The sequence below is a fragment of the Pleurodeles waltl genome, chromosome 3_1 (assembly GCF_031143425.1).
Source record: "Pleurodeles waltl isolate 20211129_DDA chromosome 3_1, aPleWal1.hap1.20221129, whole genome shotgun sequence".
Classification (NCBI taxonomy): domain Eukaryota; kingdom Metazoa; phylum Chordata; class Amphibia; order Caudata; family Salamandridae; genus Pleurodeles; species Pleurodeles waltl.
The window spans coordinates 710,143,032-710,160,972 of record NC_090440.1 but is presented as its reverse complement, the minus strand read 5'-3'; the positions used below and the strand labels follow the sequence as shown (position 1 = coordinate 710,160,972).

The window sequence follows — 17,941 nt, the reverse complement described above, 5'->3', positions numbered from 1 at the left end:
GTGCCCCAATGCTTTTTCTCAATTTCCCACCCAGTGCAGGCTCTTTCAAAGGCAGAAAACCATTTGACTATATCATCCATTTCAGTGAAGGGAGGGACAACTCCTTTTGGGAGTTTAATGTTGAAAGATCTCTCCCTCAACGCTTGTATGCTGCCACCAAAGATGGGTCCTAAGCCCAATTATTTTCTCTATTTCTCTGTTTCCATGTGTTGACTCTCTCTTGCTCCATCTGGCAGTGCCCAGGTCTGTTTCTGTGGGTGAACTAGAGCTTCTGGTAGAAGAGGAGCTACCCTCATCCCCATTATCCACAGGAACATCTTCACCCAGTACGGATGCATCATCTTCTCCATCATGTGGGGGATTATCTTTTTTATACCGGGCCACCATAAACTTAAGTTTCACTGTACTGGGCTTTTTCCAGTACAAATTTGGTCCAACCTGCAGAGACTCTTTAATTGGTCATAGCTATATGCCTCATAAGGTTCCAAGCCGACCTCCTGGGTCTTGGTCTCTGCATCTGTCATTTTTACTTTACTAAAGTTGACACCTTTTTAGAAATTTAGAATCCACTTTTTGGATAGGCCAACTAAAGTAAGGATTTTTTTAAAAACTTTTTGCTAAAGTTTTAGAGTCCTAACCAGGGCCCTAACAATAATTTTAAAAAATTTGCACAAAATGTTTACTCAATTAAAAATCAAAAATAATTAACTAAAGGCAATTTGGAAAGTTATCTGTTTTCTCACAAAATTGACAAAGAAGTATCAGCAAATCCAAAGTTTTTATCCTACAGCTGACCCACCAAATGTTGGAGGCTCGCCCTCTATTTAGTGTGCAAAGCTAAGTACACTGTGCATGGGGTCCAGGCAACCACACGGTTTACAGAGGTAAAAACTAGATCACCTAATGCTCTAATTTTTAAGGTAGCTTGGTCCAGCAGTTAGGCCAATCTTGGAGAAGTGCAAAGCATTTATTGTACTCACAGTATCAATTTTGCAACTCACACACTCAAAGGAATAACTCTAGACCAATTTATAAAAAATATTTCATATTTTTATGTAATTTTTAAGATCAAGATTAGCATAATTGGTTAAATACTTTTTAAAATGTGGATTTTTGAAGTTTAATAAAAAGTATTTTGTGCGTAATTAGGCACCATAGGAATCAATGGAAAGTCACCTTTAAAAATACATATAAAAGTGTACAGTTGGTTTACCAAGTTCTTCTTTTGCAGGTTGGTGGAGGTCATCGGTGGGCACACTGGGCCAGCTGGAGAAGTTTGAGTGGCTCCCAGGTCCGGCAGGAGCAGTAGAGAAAGGTCTCCGGGGCTGATGCAGGGCCACTGTGAGGGACCATTTGGAAAAGGATTGCACAGGTAAGTTTGGATGCGGTTCCTTGGGGTCCCCTTGGAGTGTCGAGGTGGCAAGGATTTAGGGACCTGAGGGCCCAGCAGGGTCTTCATTGCAGGGCACAGGGCGGCTGGGTACAGAGCGAATCGGTGAGCCAGGAGCTGTGCGCAAAGATGCCCTTTGAAGCTGGAGGTAAGTCGGTTCAAGGGTCGTTTACAGGACAGCGGGAGGACTGGGGTGTTTCTGAAGTCCCTCGACTGGGGCTTCCTCCTGGTCCTTTTTCAACCCCACGCGGGCTGGTTTTCGTGGTGTCTGACCTTAGCTGACCAGACCCAGGGTACTGGTATGGTTTGACCACTGGAGGGCGCAGTGCCACCAAACTTGGCACATTTGCAGGGTTTGTCCTCGCGGTCCTCGGTGTGTGTCAGGTCCAGCTGCAGCTTCTGGTTCGGGAGTTAGCGGATGGTCATTGAAGTGATCCTTACTGGTTTGCTGGTTTCTTACAGTTGCAGAGTGGTACCTCCACTCTGGAGGGAGTTCTTGTGTGATTTTCGAAGCTTGGATATCCTCTGGGGTTCTTTAGAGTTTTTTCAGTTGTCCAGCAGCTCCTCAGCGGCGATTCTCGGGTCTTGAGTGCAGCAGGCAGGGTTCAATGCTATTTCTTTGTGCAGCACATCCGCAGTTCTCGTGCCTTGGATCTTCTTGGTGCTGGTCTTCAATTTGTCTGTCGAATCTGATTATCTGGTCTAGGGATGCCCTCTAAATACTGAATTTAGTCGGCATTTTAGGGGGGAACCTGGTTGTGTCTAGTGGGATACCTACCTTTGGTTGGCTACACCCACTACAGTGACCACTTCCTCTGGGAAGGGTCAGTTCCCTATCCCTGATTGACTATTTTCCTACCATCTAGGATGGACGAAAATGAAGTGGAGTGTCCACCTTGCAGGAAACACCTTAGGGGTGGTACATGCCAGGTGGGGCCACTCCTTCTACCCTTTGTGTAGTTTCCCACCTTTCTCCCTCCAAAAGTGGGGGTTTGCGAAGGGGTTGACCATCTGCTGCTAGCAGCAGGCCTGGGGGTCGTGTTTCAAAGGTGGTAAGCCCTTTGAAGCTCGCCACCAGGGCAGTGCACATTCCTGAGGAAGGGGGCGTTAGCACCTCCACCCAGGAAGGGCATTGTTCTACAACCCAGAGACGGATCTCTGTCCCAAAGTTTGTAGATTGGGTGTCTGGAGGTGACAGGCTGGATAGGACCAATCAGCAACCATGCCAGGATAGTTAGCTTTTGCAGGGGGCACCTCTAAGGTGACCCCTGATTACATTTAAGGATAAATACAACACTTATCATTCTGAGTTGTTTGATACCAAACAACCCAGGGTTCAGAGTGGCCATCGTGTTGCTGGGAAATTCATGTTGACAAGTATCCAGGATATGTATTAAAATGGCTGCTCTGTTCCCTCACTATGTCACAGGTTTGGCATGGACACAGTGGGGGCATATTGCTCATGCAGCTATGCCCTCACATATAATATGGTGCACCCTACCTTGGGGCTAGAAGGCCTGCTAGAAGGGTGTCTTATCCATAGTGTATGCAGTGTATGGTGGACAGGGCACACAGGCAGTGTGCCATTTCAAGTTTGTGTTTTAGTTTTGCAACAGGACACTCAGACTGCAATGGCAGTGCTGGTTGTATCTGGATGCATGGCCCTAGACGGTGGGACAATCAGTGCTGCTGCCCTCAGCGGCCTATCCCTAGTATCCTGTGCCCTGGGTACCTAAGTACGGTACCTTTTACTAGGGACTTATAGTGGTAGCTAAAGGTGTATCCATTTGTGCCAATGCATCACAACAGTTTTAGGGAAAGAGCTCTGGCCCAGGGAACCTGGTTTGCAGGGGCACTGGGCACTACAATTTCTAGGTTACATCAAACATCAGGCAAGAAGAGGGGGCTAACCATGTTCTTACACCAGGCAACTGCAGTGCACGCCACTGTCAATCTCAACATACAACAACACTGCTTGCACACATTCATCATAAAGAGCAGAACAACCAGCACAGATGTCTCGCCTCTCACCACACATATTCACTGTCATGGCTTTGGCTAGGTGAAGGGAAAGGAGATGTTTAGTCTTGGAAAAGGCTGGTCGCTTTACTCACGGGGTCTCCAGCATCACTCTGCACACACATGCCATAGTGCTCAGGCAGTCTGTGGTGTCTTCGATGGGGAGGGTCTTGTTCTGAAAGAAACATATCACAAAGGTGAGGAACAGAGTGCAGGCACATGGGAAGGTGGAAAGTCTGGAACTTCAGTTTCCCATGAATTAGGGGTAAGTAAAGGCAGAGCAGTTGAGTTCCGCTTTGGAAGTTCCTACACCTCTGATGGCTGTGAAATGTATTGTGCATCTCTCCTCTCTGGAAAGTAACATATCACGGTTAGCATTAGTACCCCTTGGCTCAGGAAGAGGCAGAGACAACAGGCAAGCATAAGGATTTTGTACACAGAACAAATGCAAATGGGGACAGTTGCATATAGGCCGGAGCACTAAAATTAAGAAATTCTCTGGCTTTGGCCTTTTCTACATGATTATGTATTTGACGAACTTGCCACATAATCCTTCATGCACTGCATAAACTTCAGATTTCAACAACAAAAACTGCTTCTTGCGGCAACAGATCAAAAGTTACTAAAATTGCTCCCTTGCGTGTTAACACAGAGTGGCGAGACCTTTGATGTGTAGAGGCAGGTCACATCTCATTTTATTGCAATATTTAGACCAAAAACTGATACTAATGAGGTGAATCTATACCCAGTGTTAACACGAGTAGGCATGACAAATTAAGTAATGCTATTAGGAAATACACTGAATGATGTTAATCATGTTAATTAAGTCAACCCTGGCACATAATTTGGTTCTCCCCTGCCACGTAATTCCAGCAGCCTTGCGTGCTAGCGAGTTCCCAACACTGTACGGAGGTGCACTAGAGCTTCCTACCAAAGGTAAACCCAGGAGGCTCGAGAGTATTTTTGTCGACACCGTCTATTGGAGCTCTGGTGGGAAATAGCCTGGACAATCTGGCTTCCTAGCTCTCCCTTCTCGCTACAGACCAGTGAAATCCTGAAGCGGAGGAAGAGGGGACAATGGCACTCATGGATCTTGTACAGAGAACAGGTGCACACGAGGGGCACAGACACTCACGCGGACACGTGGACCCAGGGTCAGGTGCACTGGCAGCGCTCTTGTGAAGGGCAGGCACACACAGGGATCGGGTGGATCAAATGATCAGGCACACAAATCCATGGAAATAGAACCCGTGCACACGGATAATGCATTCACAGATCAGGTGGACCAAATAATCAAACACAACGGTCAGAGACACAGAAAACGTGCACGCGGATCATGCACACACAGGGATCAGGCGGACCATGTACATAGAAGTCAGTGACAAAGAACGTGTGAACACTTAACAGGCACACACAGATCAGGTGGATCAAATATCAGGCACACAGAACACCGACACACAGATCGTGCACACCAAGGGATCAGCAGGCACACGCAGCTGTAAGGTGCACACAAAGAAGCGAGGAAGAGAGAGCAATCAGACTCGGACAAAACGTGGGTCCGGTACACCAGGGACCAGGCAACGAGGACATCCGCATACAAGGGGCAGTTGTACCCAGGAGACGTACACAGAGGGAGCAGCCTCAGGTAGGTAACAAGCACTCACCGGCGTCAGGTGGCTAGAAAAATCAGGCACATGGTGGTTACAGGCAGAAAGCAACACAGAAGAATGAAACCAGTGCTTAATTTGCGCTAGTTGGTTCCGGTGCGGAGCACCGGCACTTATTTTTGAGGGCCGGCACTTATTTCTCTGCCTCGAACATTTACTGCGAGCAAAAGACACATATGGGAAAAACGGAGGAAGAGTAAAAGTTAAGAGCGTCACATTAGGAGAAAGCAGAAATTTGCAAGAGTGAGCTGAAGGGGCAGGGAGTGGCTGTAAATGGATTGAAGAGGCCCGAGGTGGCTTCAGGATTACGCTGCCTCAATATTCCATGTGCGCACATTTAATTGCAGCAGCCACGTGTTTAAGCGGAGGGCTTTGGTCACCGGCATGTTTTTATTTACAAATTAAGCACTGAATGAAACACATATGGATGAGACACACATGCATGAATCATCCACAGAGATTTGTGGTACAAAAACCGAGGCATAGACAGGCACAAGACACAAGCCCGGGGACATGGCATAGACATCGCAGGCAAAGAGAGCAGGTTCACATGGGCAGTTAGTGTACAAAAGTTTGGGGCAAGACACAAAAAAGTGAGAGCTTCTCAGTCGGCAGGCACAGGGAACAGGCGCACACAGGGACAGGCATACACAGGAATCATCAAGTGCAAGCAGGGACAAGGGCTACACACCAACAAGACAGACACCCAGAGTTCAGACACCGAGCTCAAGGTACAACAAAGTACAAACAATGGCACGCTGTATATGGGTGTCAGAGAACTGACATCAGGAATCGGGCCTCAAGAGCATGCATGGATCGTGTTTAAAGGGTTCAGGCACACACACAGATCTGGTGGAACTCAGGCACACACAAAGGTCAGGTGCAGACATGGGCCGAGTGAGCCGGTGAGGAGGCGTACCCGGGGATCACACTCAAGAGATACGTGCACACAGGGATGAGGCGCTCACGTGGATCAAGAAGTGAAAGAAGTTGTACAAGGAAGCAGGGGCACAAGGATTTGTTGTGATAGTGGATCGTTGCATAAACGGAGAAGGTGCACACGTACACAGCAACAAAGCAGCCCCAGATAAACCGGGTACAGAGGACAGACAAACGGACGTCTGCACATGTACACTTTTTTGATAATAGGACCCTGAAATATGTTCAGTAGTTTTGGCAAAATGCATAGGCAGTTTAGCATGCCTCAGCTGCCTGTACATACATTGCACATACGCATGGCACCGTTTTTTCCTCGGAGTAGTTGTGACGGATGTACTCTAGATTTAGTTACCATACACCTGAGGTAGGTCACACACACTCACCAAATAAATATATCTGTAAATTCGCCCCTTAATTTATCTACTGTCTGTTGTTGATTCCAGTTATAAAACATTTCTGCTGGCTATTTTACGTATATACTTTTTGCACAGTCTGTAAAGTAGTGCATCATACAAGATTTAATCCCGGCCCCCTGATATACCTCAGTAAAAAAAATAGTTGTTCAGAGATTTTCATTTCTGATTTGTGTTTTTGGATCATCAGAGAAGTAATTTAGCTTTGGTAGACATTGCTGATCCTGGCCAGATTTCTCTGTATGACAATTTTAAACACGACGGATCTGTTGCAGTGATGATGTAATATTTCAGGAACCCTGACACCTATATGCTTCATTTTGGTGTCAAAACATAGGGTTTGGGGGTCAAACAAGAAGTCTTATAGAGACAGAAAATAACTCCTTAAAGCAACCCTTCTGCCATTATCCAAAGTGGTGGCTATAATAGAGGAAGAAGAGACAAATACAGAAATGAAACAAACAATAAAGGTTTTTAATCCTTTTAGGTATACACCAAACAATCTTTATGATCTGAATATGAAAATAATAATGTTTATCACTCCTGTGTTTAGACACATTTTCACAGTTCACTTCATTTGTTTTGGCAGTTGTTCTTGGTACATTTGCAGAATGTTGAACATTTGAGAAGAGCATATCGACAGGGACATCTTTTTGTAGCATAGGTTTTGCAAGTACATCCACATGTAAGTTCCGTGGGTGGAGGTTTAAGACATTTCGTAGACTTTAATACCCCATCAATATCTTCACAACCAAATTCACATGAATCTTTCTCTACATTTATATGATCCAAACCATTTACATATCTTCTGATCAAGTAGAACACTCTTTAAATGTGTCCTTGCACAGAATATGACGTGGGTGGTAGGTCACTTAGGGGACTGATCTGCTGAACTCCCTGTACCAAAGATCATGAAATGTGTGAGTCAGAATCGTTTTCCACACACAAAAGGCATTTTTTTCTACGTCTTTAAAGCCACATTCTTCTTCTGTCTCAGAAAATCCTTTTAGAAACTTCAGGTTCAGCAGTTAAAGCTCCAAGTATTGTTCCACTTTTGCTCAGTGTCATCACCCGTAAGAATACATGCCTTGATAAGAACACTAGCCATCTCTGGGTCAAGTTTCTTGTAGAGAATATGAAGTGGGATTAAGTGTCTTTTCTCACCTGTTCCATAACATATCCATAACTCTGACAATCCTTGACTTATGAACATTGCAACAAATCTAAGTAGCACAAAATACCATCTAGGTCATTTGACAGTACAATGACCCGATTGGAACCATTTCAAACAGCCCACCCAACATGTGGTACAATAAAAAGGTCAGCTTCCTCCAAATGCTGTTAAGTTCTTAAGCAATATGGCCCATACCTTTTGATTATATCTCTGCAGACACCATCTCCTTATTGACAATCATTCCACTTGCAATAACTGGAAATTCAGTGCTCACTGAAGTATCAGCAATGTTTTGGCAAGTTAACATCTCCAAGTTCTTCTTGTTCGATGTTGACCAGAATGTATCAAGTTGCACATGTATGGGTGTCGAAATTTTTGATGGAGGCAAGGTCAATTGTTCTACTTGTATACATTGGTCTGATTCTCTCACCTTCTTTGACAGATAGTTCAAGATAGCTGTCAAAGAGAATGTGCAGTTCTAACAAGTTGCCCACTGACTTTGATATCTGTAGAACAGTCTGAACAACACCTTCTAAGTTTTGCATGGATGAAATCTTGACCATGCGCAATTGTGACATATAGTCCACAAAAACAGCTGTTTTCTACGAGGACACCTTTTAGAATTGATATTCTTCAGGTGAAAGGTTTTTTTTCAAGCTTTTGTACGAGTTTGTGCTTCACTGGTTTAGTTGCAGCAGCTCCATCAATTAATGGGTTTGTTAGAAGAAGAACATGCAACAGCATATCATTGATAAATTCACCCTTTTCTTTTGCTACATCCATCTCTCTGTGTGCTGCGAAAGTTGTTTTTTTGTAACCTGTTGTGTAGTGACTGGTTGGTCGAAACTCTTCCTATGGGAAATACAGTGTAAAAGTTTAGCTTTAGTGATTATGTCAAACAGCCTTTTTGCTTTCAATACAAATCGCTCCTGCTTCAATTCTGCATATAGTTTTGATCCATGTTCCAGGACATCTAGTAGACATGTCTTCATATCATTATCCACATATTGTTTGGTCATGAAGTTGTGTAGTCGCAGAGGCTTAGTCATTTCAAAGGGGTTTCCTTCCTGCTGCATGACATGAAGAAGACTGTCAACATGTTTATTAAAATGCCCCCCTCTCTTTTGCACAAGTTTGTGGCGAGGCACAGTTTCACGATGGGCCATTCATTTTGAATTTGTCATCTCCCTGAAAATATTGCAAATAGAAAAAACTTAATGGTAAACTAGCAGCCATTGAGCAGCATATTCACTTTTACATGTCTGCCTAACAATTCCCTTGGAGCTTTTCTGTGATCTCTGTTCCAGTTTCATATCTGGAGCCACTGCATTCAACCTTGCCTCTCTATCATTCATCGCAAAATGTCTTCAGATGAATTTTCTATAGCGGTATGTTTTTTCCACCTCTAGCTTCTTCTCTCTTTCCAAATACCAGGACCCATATCTCAGGTAGTTTATGCAGTAGAATTTGTGAAACACAGTAATCAGTGACTCCACAGTCTTCACATGGACCTCCCAATCACCTTCCCGACCAGCATGTACCAAGTTTTTCTCTTGAGCTATCATGTGTAAACCATTTCCCTAGTACTTGCAAAGTTATGATCATTCACATTCTTTGACACACTCTACAAACTTGGTTTTCAGATTTTGAACTAAGGGCCAGATGTAGCAAAGGGTTTTTCCCATCTGTGTCAATGGGAAAATGTGTTTGTACATATGGCCCTAAGTGTATTGAACATTGCCTGGCTTTTCATTATGTCTTTTGAATGAAGAGCACCCTGTGCCTTGTTCACTTCTGAGATATGATATGCAAAACCTAGTTAATCATTCTTGTTTGAGGAAGCATTCCAAAGCAATGTTTCTATAGCCTCAGATATGATGAGCATACCTTGTAACAAATGAACATAATGAGTTGCGCTCAGTACTGACTGGACAGTTTTGCTTCCAAAGATTTCATCCTCAAAAAGTGCACCGTCTGTGCCACATCCACAGAGGTAACTTCCTGCACACCGCAACACAACTTTTGTCACATGGAAAACACCCATCATTGGATAAAGATCTTCAAATTCTACTGGATTGCTCATAAAAATATCAGCTACTATATGGAAAACAACTTTATTGCAGAAAAGTGGCAGGATAGGCTGATCTTCAGCTGAGCATGCACATTCTGGACATTTTTTAGAGCTATGTATGCTGTTGCGTAGTTTGTGACTGTATTTGGTATTACTGGTAAAAACCCAACCTTCTTCAGTGGGACGATGTTCCGGGAAATCAGAGTGAAATCCCATGGAGGAACTGGCCTTTCTTCATCCTTCAGTCCACACCAAATAAGTGATATGACTAATTCAGTTAAATCAGCTTTTCGGACCGCAACATCAGGCAGAAGCTCCATGTTCTCAGCCACTTTGAAACTTTGTGGTAGACTGGGACGTGTTGATGGCTCTTAGTCATTTTGCACACATTGGCAAGGCAGTTGGGTTATAAGTATGCAGTTTTGTTTGTTAATACCTGCATCTGGCACAGCTTCTTTTCCAGCAGCTACTTCATTGGTACAGTCTTGAAAGAGCACCATGGCAGTATCATGTGTGCTGGATGTTCCAGACAAAGAAGAGCTGTTGTCAAAATCAAAATTATCAAGAGCAGCGATTGCAAATCCTTTCCTGGTAAAGTGACTTGGAAGTGGTGTGCTGTTGGATTCACAAGATTTTACAGCATGAGCTGCTAACAAGTTCCTGCTCCATACTATATCATTATAACTTGTTGATAACCAGTCCTCTTGATTGAGGTGATTAGCCCTCTACTTTTGCACTTGTCATAGATTGTGTGGGCAGTCATCGTGCATAGCAGAGTTTACTTTTTGCTGTGATGTAATTCATAAAACATGATTTGTAAAAGACAGTACATTTGCACAGCATAAGCCTGTCGGTTCATGGGATTTTCTTCCACTTCTTCGCTTATATCTTCAAAGTCATCATCAATGTTGTCGGCTTCCGAACTCAAGAACTTTAGTTTTTAACAGTTTTGTAATGCTGATCTCAAACAATGATGTACAAAATGTTAAGACAACATCAGGCATTATTGTTGGCTCCCATGATTTGCGGAGCTCTGGTGCATCACAAAATTTGTCATTAGGTCCAAAATCTAAATCGTTCGGATTGTTTCTTAAAATCGTCCCTGCTGATTTTACTGCGTCCTGTGATCTTATTTTGGCATGTAGGTTTAGCAAAGACTTCAGGAGTCAAAATCAGCTTAGAACACCATAAGTGGCTCATCCTTTTTGTTCGACTGACAAAAATGAATATTGTCATTGTACATTCTCACCAGAAAAATCTTAATTTCATTATTATGGAGCAATACAGTTTCAACAACATTGACCATTATTTCTCTGATCTCACCGGGTGTGTCCCTATAGTCAGCACTCAAGAGTAGCTTTAAAACTTAGGCCCTAATTCTGAGTCTGACGGGCGGCGGAGGCCGCCCGCCAGACTTCCCCCCTCCGAAATACCGCTCCGCGGTCGAAAGACCGCGGAGGGTATTCCGAGTTTTCCCCTGGGCTGGCGGGCGGTCTTCGCAAGACCGCCCGCCAGCCCAGGGGAAAACTCCCTTCCCACGATGACGCCGGCTCGTAATAGAGCCGGCGGAGTGGGAAGGTGCGACGGGTGCAGTTGCACCCGTCGCGTATTTCAGTGTCTGCTTTGCAGACACTGAAATACTTTTAGGGGCCCTCTTACGGGGGCCCCTGCCGTGCCCATGCCATAGGCATGGGCACGGCAGGGGCCCCCAGGGGCCCCGCGACTCCCCCTCCCGCCATCCTGTTCCTGGCGGGAGAACCGCCAGGAACTGGATGGCGGGAGGGGGAGTCGGAATCCTCCATGGCTGCGGAGCGCGCTCCGCAGCCATGGAGGATTCCTACGAGCGGCGGAAAGTCAGCGGGAGACCGCTGGCTTTCCGCGTCTGACCGCGGCTAAACCGCCGCGGTCAGAATGCTCGTAGGAGCACCGCCAGCCTGTTGGCGGTGCTCCCGTGGTCAGTGGCCCTGGCGGCCACCGACCGCCAGGGTCGGAATGACCCGCACAATTTGCTTTTTCAAAGAGTGCAAACTTATATGAAGGCTGGTGATTACGTTACTGCTAGGAGCTCGTTGTACATTCATATTTTAGAATTTATGCACACATGCAGTTCAGGTGGGCAAACAAATCCGCTGCAGATACATTTCCCTTGCTGTTTAGATCAGCTATTCACCTGAAAACCTCACCCTGGAAGAAACTAGCTGCAGATAAAAATATGTTGGCCCTTTGAGACTCACATACTCTGTACTTTGTATTTTCGTCAATCCCTTTCGCCGTTGTTCTGGGTAAACCACAGATAACACATTGAAGATCCTCTGCTTTCTGATCAGTTGTTGGAGGTGGGCGACGAAGTAGCCATCGATCTTCTAAGTGGATGGGCATTGGGTGTGGTTGTTGTCACTTTCTCAGAAGACTCGGATTCTTGTTGTGATTCATTGGTTTCTGCTATTTTTTGACACATTTTTCCATTGTATACAACTTGTAGCACTTCTTGTAAAATACATGATCCTCTTCGCCAATCAGTTTCAATCTTTTGTGAAGTTGTCTTGCTGTGTTTCTGCAGCATCTCAAAAAAATCTTCTGTCCAGCTGCAGTTGATATTAGTTTTTCTTTCGGATTGGTTTGGCATATGACACATTTTTCTTTGTTGAAGGAGTCCTCAGATTTTGTAGTTAGCAATACTCTGTCAAGAGGTAAAGATCCTTGTGAGAAAACATGGCTGATTGCAGAGGCCCCAAGACTGTTTGTCCCCATTTTTCACTTTTTGCTGGTGTTTTCCTGACTCTTATGGTGCCCTGGTGACTGCTAACCAGTCGCAGGCCCTGTGCTCTGTGTAAAATCAGTATGCAAATTAGGCTAATTATAATTGGCTATGTCAACCTACCCATAAGTCCCTAGTATATGGTAGGGCATGTAGGTTTAGGGACCCCAACATAGGTAGTGCACCCATAGGTGCACTGCTGAGGTGCCCTGTGTCATTTTCAAGGCAGGCCTGTCTTGCTGGCTGCTTTTAAATTAAAGTTACATGCAAATTCGACTTTGGAGTTAAAAATACTTCCAAAGTCTTAAACTACCTTATTTTTAAATATAAGTCACCCCTAAGTTGTGCCCTATGTGCCCCAGGGCTGGGTGCCATGTAACTTTAAGCAAGGACCTTATAAAAATAATTTTATAAGCCCTGGTGAGGTAAACCAGCTAAATTCGTTTTTCCCTCATTGTAGTGAATGGCCCCAATAGGCTAGAATGGGGAGACTTTATTTTAATTTGTAAAGTCCCCTTAAGTGTCAGATACATCAAGTTTGGTATCAAACTAATTGTTATAATAAATCTCACGACTTACAATTGTTGCATTTAATATAACTTGTTCAGGTAAAGAGTTTTAAACTCTACCTAAAAATTTGCCAACTTTAGCCCTGTAGTGCTCTGCTCTGATTGGCCATCCTCTGGCAGCCTAACCAGACTGCCTTGATGAGCTGTGAAGTAGCCTGGGCTGAACACAAAGATATGTGCCTGGGGAAGAAGAACTTCCCCCAGCAGATGGAGAAGCAGGAAGGGGGATGGGCTGCCAAACTGGTATTCAAAGGCAGGAAAGGGCAATTGGAGCAACCCAGCACCTCCCTCACAACTTGCAACCCAGACAATTAGGTGCCCCCCGATTAGATTAGGAGAGGGCAGGAGAAGGGTGTGTTTAAGATTTTTTGCCACACCAGTGGGTGGGCTCAGCCAGATGTAACCTCCAAAAATCAGCTTCAGCCATAATGGATTTTTGAAGAATGTTGCTCCCTGGGATTGATTTTTGCCACACTTCCCAAGAAGTGGTCATTACAGGGGGGAGGAACATGCGCCTGATTGGAGAACCAGGACCCCCCCTGTTTTTCACTCAGGAGCAAGGATAAATTTGTTAGAGCTGCACCCACACCTCAGTTCCCTACAAGATCCCAACAAGGAAGAACGTCAGAAGAAGAAGGACTGCTCTGCTGGACCACTGACCTGGACAGTGCACTCTGAAGGACTGCACCAGCTGCACACTTGGACTTCACCATTAAAAGGGCTTTGCCTGTCTTCTACTGCTTCAAGAAGGGATTTCCTGTTTGCTACAGGTACAAAGGAGCTGCCCAGAGTCCCCTGCATCAAGTCCTGCAAGCAGAGCCCAGTTGACCAGCATCCAGTGACCATTTGAGGAGTCTGACCAGGTGCATTCTGGGAATTGTAGTCCCAACTCGAAAGGAGAAACTCAGAGCGTCTGGAACCTAGAATCAAGTTGTGGACACCTCAAGGACCCAAAAAGGCCCTCTGGAACAAGATCCAGAAGTTTGGAGACATTTGGAGCAACTCCATAAGTTGAAGATGTACATTGTTGGAGTTGGAGTCCCACACCCCAAGAGGCAAACCAGAGCCTCTGAACTCTTGGCTGGTGCTGTAGACCACTTTCCTGAATCAAGAAACACTTTTGTTACCTCATGGGTGGCCTGAACTCTGGACTTTGTTCCTTTCCAGTGTGACCTTTTTTTTAACCCTTTTAAGTGCTAGTTGCTTCTATGCGCTAGAAGGCATTCATTCTTTAAAAATGCATATGTCTGGTTCCCCTTATCTGATTTTAATTGTTTTGATGTAATTTTAAAGATAAAAATATAATCTATTGTTATACATTGGTGTTGGATTTTTATTGTGTTTTGTGTTTTACTTATTTACTATTTTGTGATTTTTAAATGCTTTACACATTTGTCTCCTAAGTTAAGCCTCGTCGCTCGTTGCCAACCGACCAAGGGTTGAGCTTGGTTTAATTTATTGAGACCTAACTGGACCTAAGTGGAGGCTAGTGGCCTATTGCTAAGTGTAGATACTTACCTGCCCTTACCAATAACCCATTTTCCAACAATCCTCTGCTACCACCTGCTTCGCTCATGTTTACAAATTTGAATCAACAGAAAACCTGAAACAAAAACAATATTTAAAAAAGTACCAATATGATGGCTAAAACACATCATTATAGAGCCGCCATTTTGAAAAATGGCAGAAGGGTTGCACGGAGGAGTTATTTTCTGTCTCTATAAGACTACTTGACCCCCAGAACCTATGTTTTGACACCACAACGAAGTGTGTTGGTCTCATGGTTCCTGAAATATTACATTATCACTGCAACACACCCGCCATTTTTAAAAGTGTTGTCCGGAAAAAATCGGCCCAGATTAGCAATGTCTGCCCAAGCTAACTTACTTCTCTAATAATACATAAAACACAAATCAAAAATGAAAATCTCTGGACAACAATTTTTTTAAGGAGGTATATCAAGGGGCAAGGACTAGTTGTGATCACTGTTACTTTTCCATTGTCCGTCACAGATGCATCATTTGCAGCTACATGTGCCCCAGTTTCCCATAATTCTCTCTCCAGTATCCCTTACATGCTACCTCATTCAGTGCTGAATTCGTAAAAAATCAGTTGAGACCACAAGTATTTCTTAGCCGTCTGTGACCGAATACCAAGGCTGCTAAGTCTTGATTCCCCTTCATGCCCTTTATTCCACCACGCTACACTACCTGCCACTATTTCACACTCACGGTTCATTTTTCCCCTGCCTTCTCCCTTTGTTGCTCTTTCCCTTTCGGTGGCTTCCTTTGTCTTTCTTCTACCATTCCCTCTCTTGTTCTGAGACAAAGTCACAGTGATGGGCAGGCGCACCCTGTATGTAGCAGAGGTGCACCATTAGTCGCGCCACAGGCAGGAGCAGCTTGGAGGTGGCCAATGGGGGTGTCTCTCGTGAAATTAGAGTGCTGTCATCGCATTGCAACACACACACAGAGGCGTTTAAGCGGCAGTATACCAGGGATTAGCCTTTTTATCCCTCAACCACGCATGGAACAACTTCTCACGGACCGGTAATCTGGCGCAGGAGCTGCATTTCGAAAAGCACACTCACCCACCGTCTCTTAAACCATAGCAGAATGACGGAATGGTTGAGCAGAAGAGAAGATGTGCTACACAAAAAAAATGGACTGGATTGTGGATTTGTGTTCTCTGGTCGAGGTGTATTGATCTTTATTGGTACAGGGCTAGCAGGAGGGGGGACTGACCTGTTGCTTGTCCTGGATCTATCTGCCCTACACTGAGTTGCCTGGATTTGCTGATTGAAGGGGACTTTGCTTGGTGACAGGTGCCCCGGCAGGGATGGAGCGTTATGCTGTGCCCTGGTGTTGTGTATTCAGGATCAAACTGAGTATATTTCAATTCCTCGGTGAGACAGAGGGGAAGCTTGCATTCAATGTATGTTTATGACATGTTTTATCAGGTACCCTGTGGGGTGGGAGGGGGTATATATTGTTGTCACCACATGCCTGCCCCTGCGAGGGATGTATATATTTGAATGAATTGGTTTGACATGATTGTATCTTGGGGGTAAATGTGCCTTGTATAATTCAGTGATTCAAGAGGCATTTGTTATGCAGCCGGTAGGCTGTTTTGCCTTACATTCTTCCTTTATGCTCACATCTAACATCTACCTAACTGCGCTTTCCATTCCTGCTTGACTTTTTGTGTATTAAAGAGTTACATCTTGATAGTACCACATAATGGCGTCGGCGTCTTTCCTTGGGGAGAGAAGGGGTAAAAGGGGTGTAGGATGATGCTGCTCAGGTTTGGTGCATGGCGACTTGCACGTTGTGAGTGCACTATGAAAAAAACAAGTCATTGTCCCTAAAAACGAATGCCTGTTCCCAGCGCATCCAATCACCGGCACAACACAATTTGAGGACTGTACTCACTCCCCTTACTTGTTATGTTTCCTGCACTCTCTTACTTTCACACTGTTGTCCCCGTGCACGCTCTTACCTCTGAAACAAACTTGGTGGTTGCGTTGCTCAAGGTTTTCAGCATGGGTGTGGCCTCTGCATAGAAAAGAGACATCCTGTTGGCCATTTCGTTGTTAACGTCGCTCTCTGCATCTAACTACACAAGGCAGCGTGGAATAGAGAGAAACATGGGAGGTTTTAGTAAGAGACAGCAAAACGACACTCTGCCGGCATGTGGAATAAAGGCTTCATGAACAGCCAGGAGTGATTCACGGTTATTGGCTTGCATGGGCAGTTATGTGCATGCTCCATCCTCGACGTTGGTTTGCGCACGGATGTTGAAGCAGGCCCGATGATGAAGCATACCAGCTGACGAGGGCACTTTTTAAGAACTTTGCGTTTTTCCATCGTGGGCCTCATGAATCGATAAGAGTAGCATTATTCCCCCTTTTCCTTTTGTGTGTTTAGATAAAGATAGGGAGGGCGGAAAGGAGACACTGACCTGCGTGTAGATGACTGCCCTGTCCTCCTGCTGACCAGCAGCCCTTGTGAGCAGCTTGCTGTGCAGCCCGTGAGCCCACACTCCTCCTGCACATTCTCTGCCTCTTTACTCACAAACATGTGCGATTGGCTCCCAGCATGCCTCATTACCTGGGAATTGTTGATCCGGTTCCGGCTGATGGTTCGTCTGTAATAACTGAAGTCATTCTGTATAGCAGGATTCGTCATCTGTGCGAGAGAGAAGGGAGGGCATCAGAATACCTCATAGGTCTTCTCCCCGCCCTTTATTCCCAGAAAGGTGCATACAGCTCAGGTACTGTTCCTCACTGGTCTGAGGGAGGGGCGTACTAGATGTCTGCGCGCATGACAAGAGGGTGTAATCTCACATGGTGTTGGGCAGGGTGTGTTCATACAGGGAGTGCAGAATTATTAGGCAAATGAGTATTTTGACCACATCATCCTCTTTATGCATGTTGTCTTACTCCAAGCTGGATAGGCTCGAAAGCCTACTACCAATTAAGCATATTAGGTGATGTGCATCTCTGTAATGAGAAGGGGTGTGGTCTAATGACATCAACACCCTATATCAGGTGTGCATAATTATTAGGCAACTTCCTTTCCTTTGGCAAAATGGGTCAAAAGAAGGACTTGACAGGCTCAGAAAAGTCAAAAATAGTGAGATATCTTGCAGAGGGATGCAGCACTCTTAAAATTGCAAAGCTTCTGAAGCTTGATCATCGAACAATCAAGCGTTTCATTCAAAATAGTCAACAGGGTCGCAAGAAGCGTGTGGAAAAACCAAGGCGCAAAATAACTGCCCATGAACTGAGAAAAGTCAAGCGTGCAGCTGCCACGATGCCACTTGCCACCAGTTTGGCCATATTTCAGAGCTGCAACATCACTGGAGTGCCCAAAAGCACAAGGTGTGCAATACTCCGAGACATGGCCAAGGTAAGAAAGGCTGAAAGACGACCACCACTGA

General features: G+C 44.9%; 1 protein-coding gene across 7 annotated transcripts in view; it reads right to left on the bottom strand.

Annotated features, from left to right (window-relative positions):
* LOC138284541 (CYFIP-related Rac1 interactor A-like) overlaps positions 1-17,941 on the bottom strand; it is a 121,417-nt gene that overhangs the window by 39,538 nt on the left and 63,938 nt on the right. For all 7 annotated transcript variants that reach the window (XM_069223422.1, XM_069223428.1, XM_069223423.1 and 4 more), the window contains 3 exons: positions 17,110-17,187; positions 16,499-16,615; positions 3,505-3,584 (listed from right to left, as the gene is read on the bottom strand). In XM_069223422.1, coding sequence (XP_069079523.1) covers positions 3,505-3,584; positions 16,499-16,615; positions 17,110-17,187 — 275 coding nt within the window. The remainder of the gene's footprint in view (positions 1-3,504; positions 3,585-16,498; positions 16,616-17,109; positions 17,188-17,941) is intronic.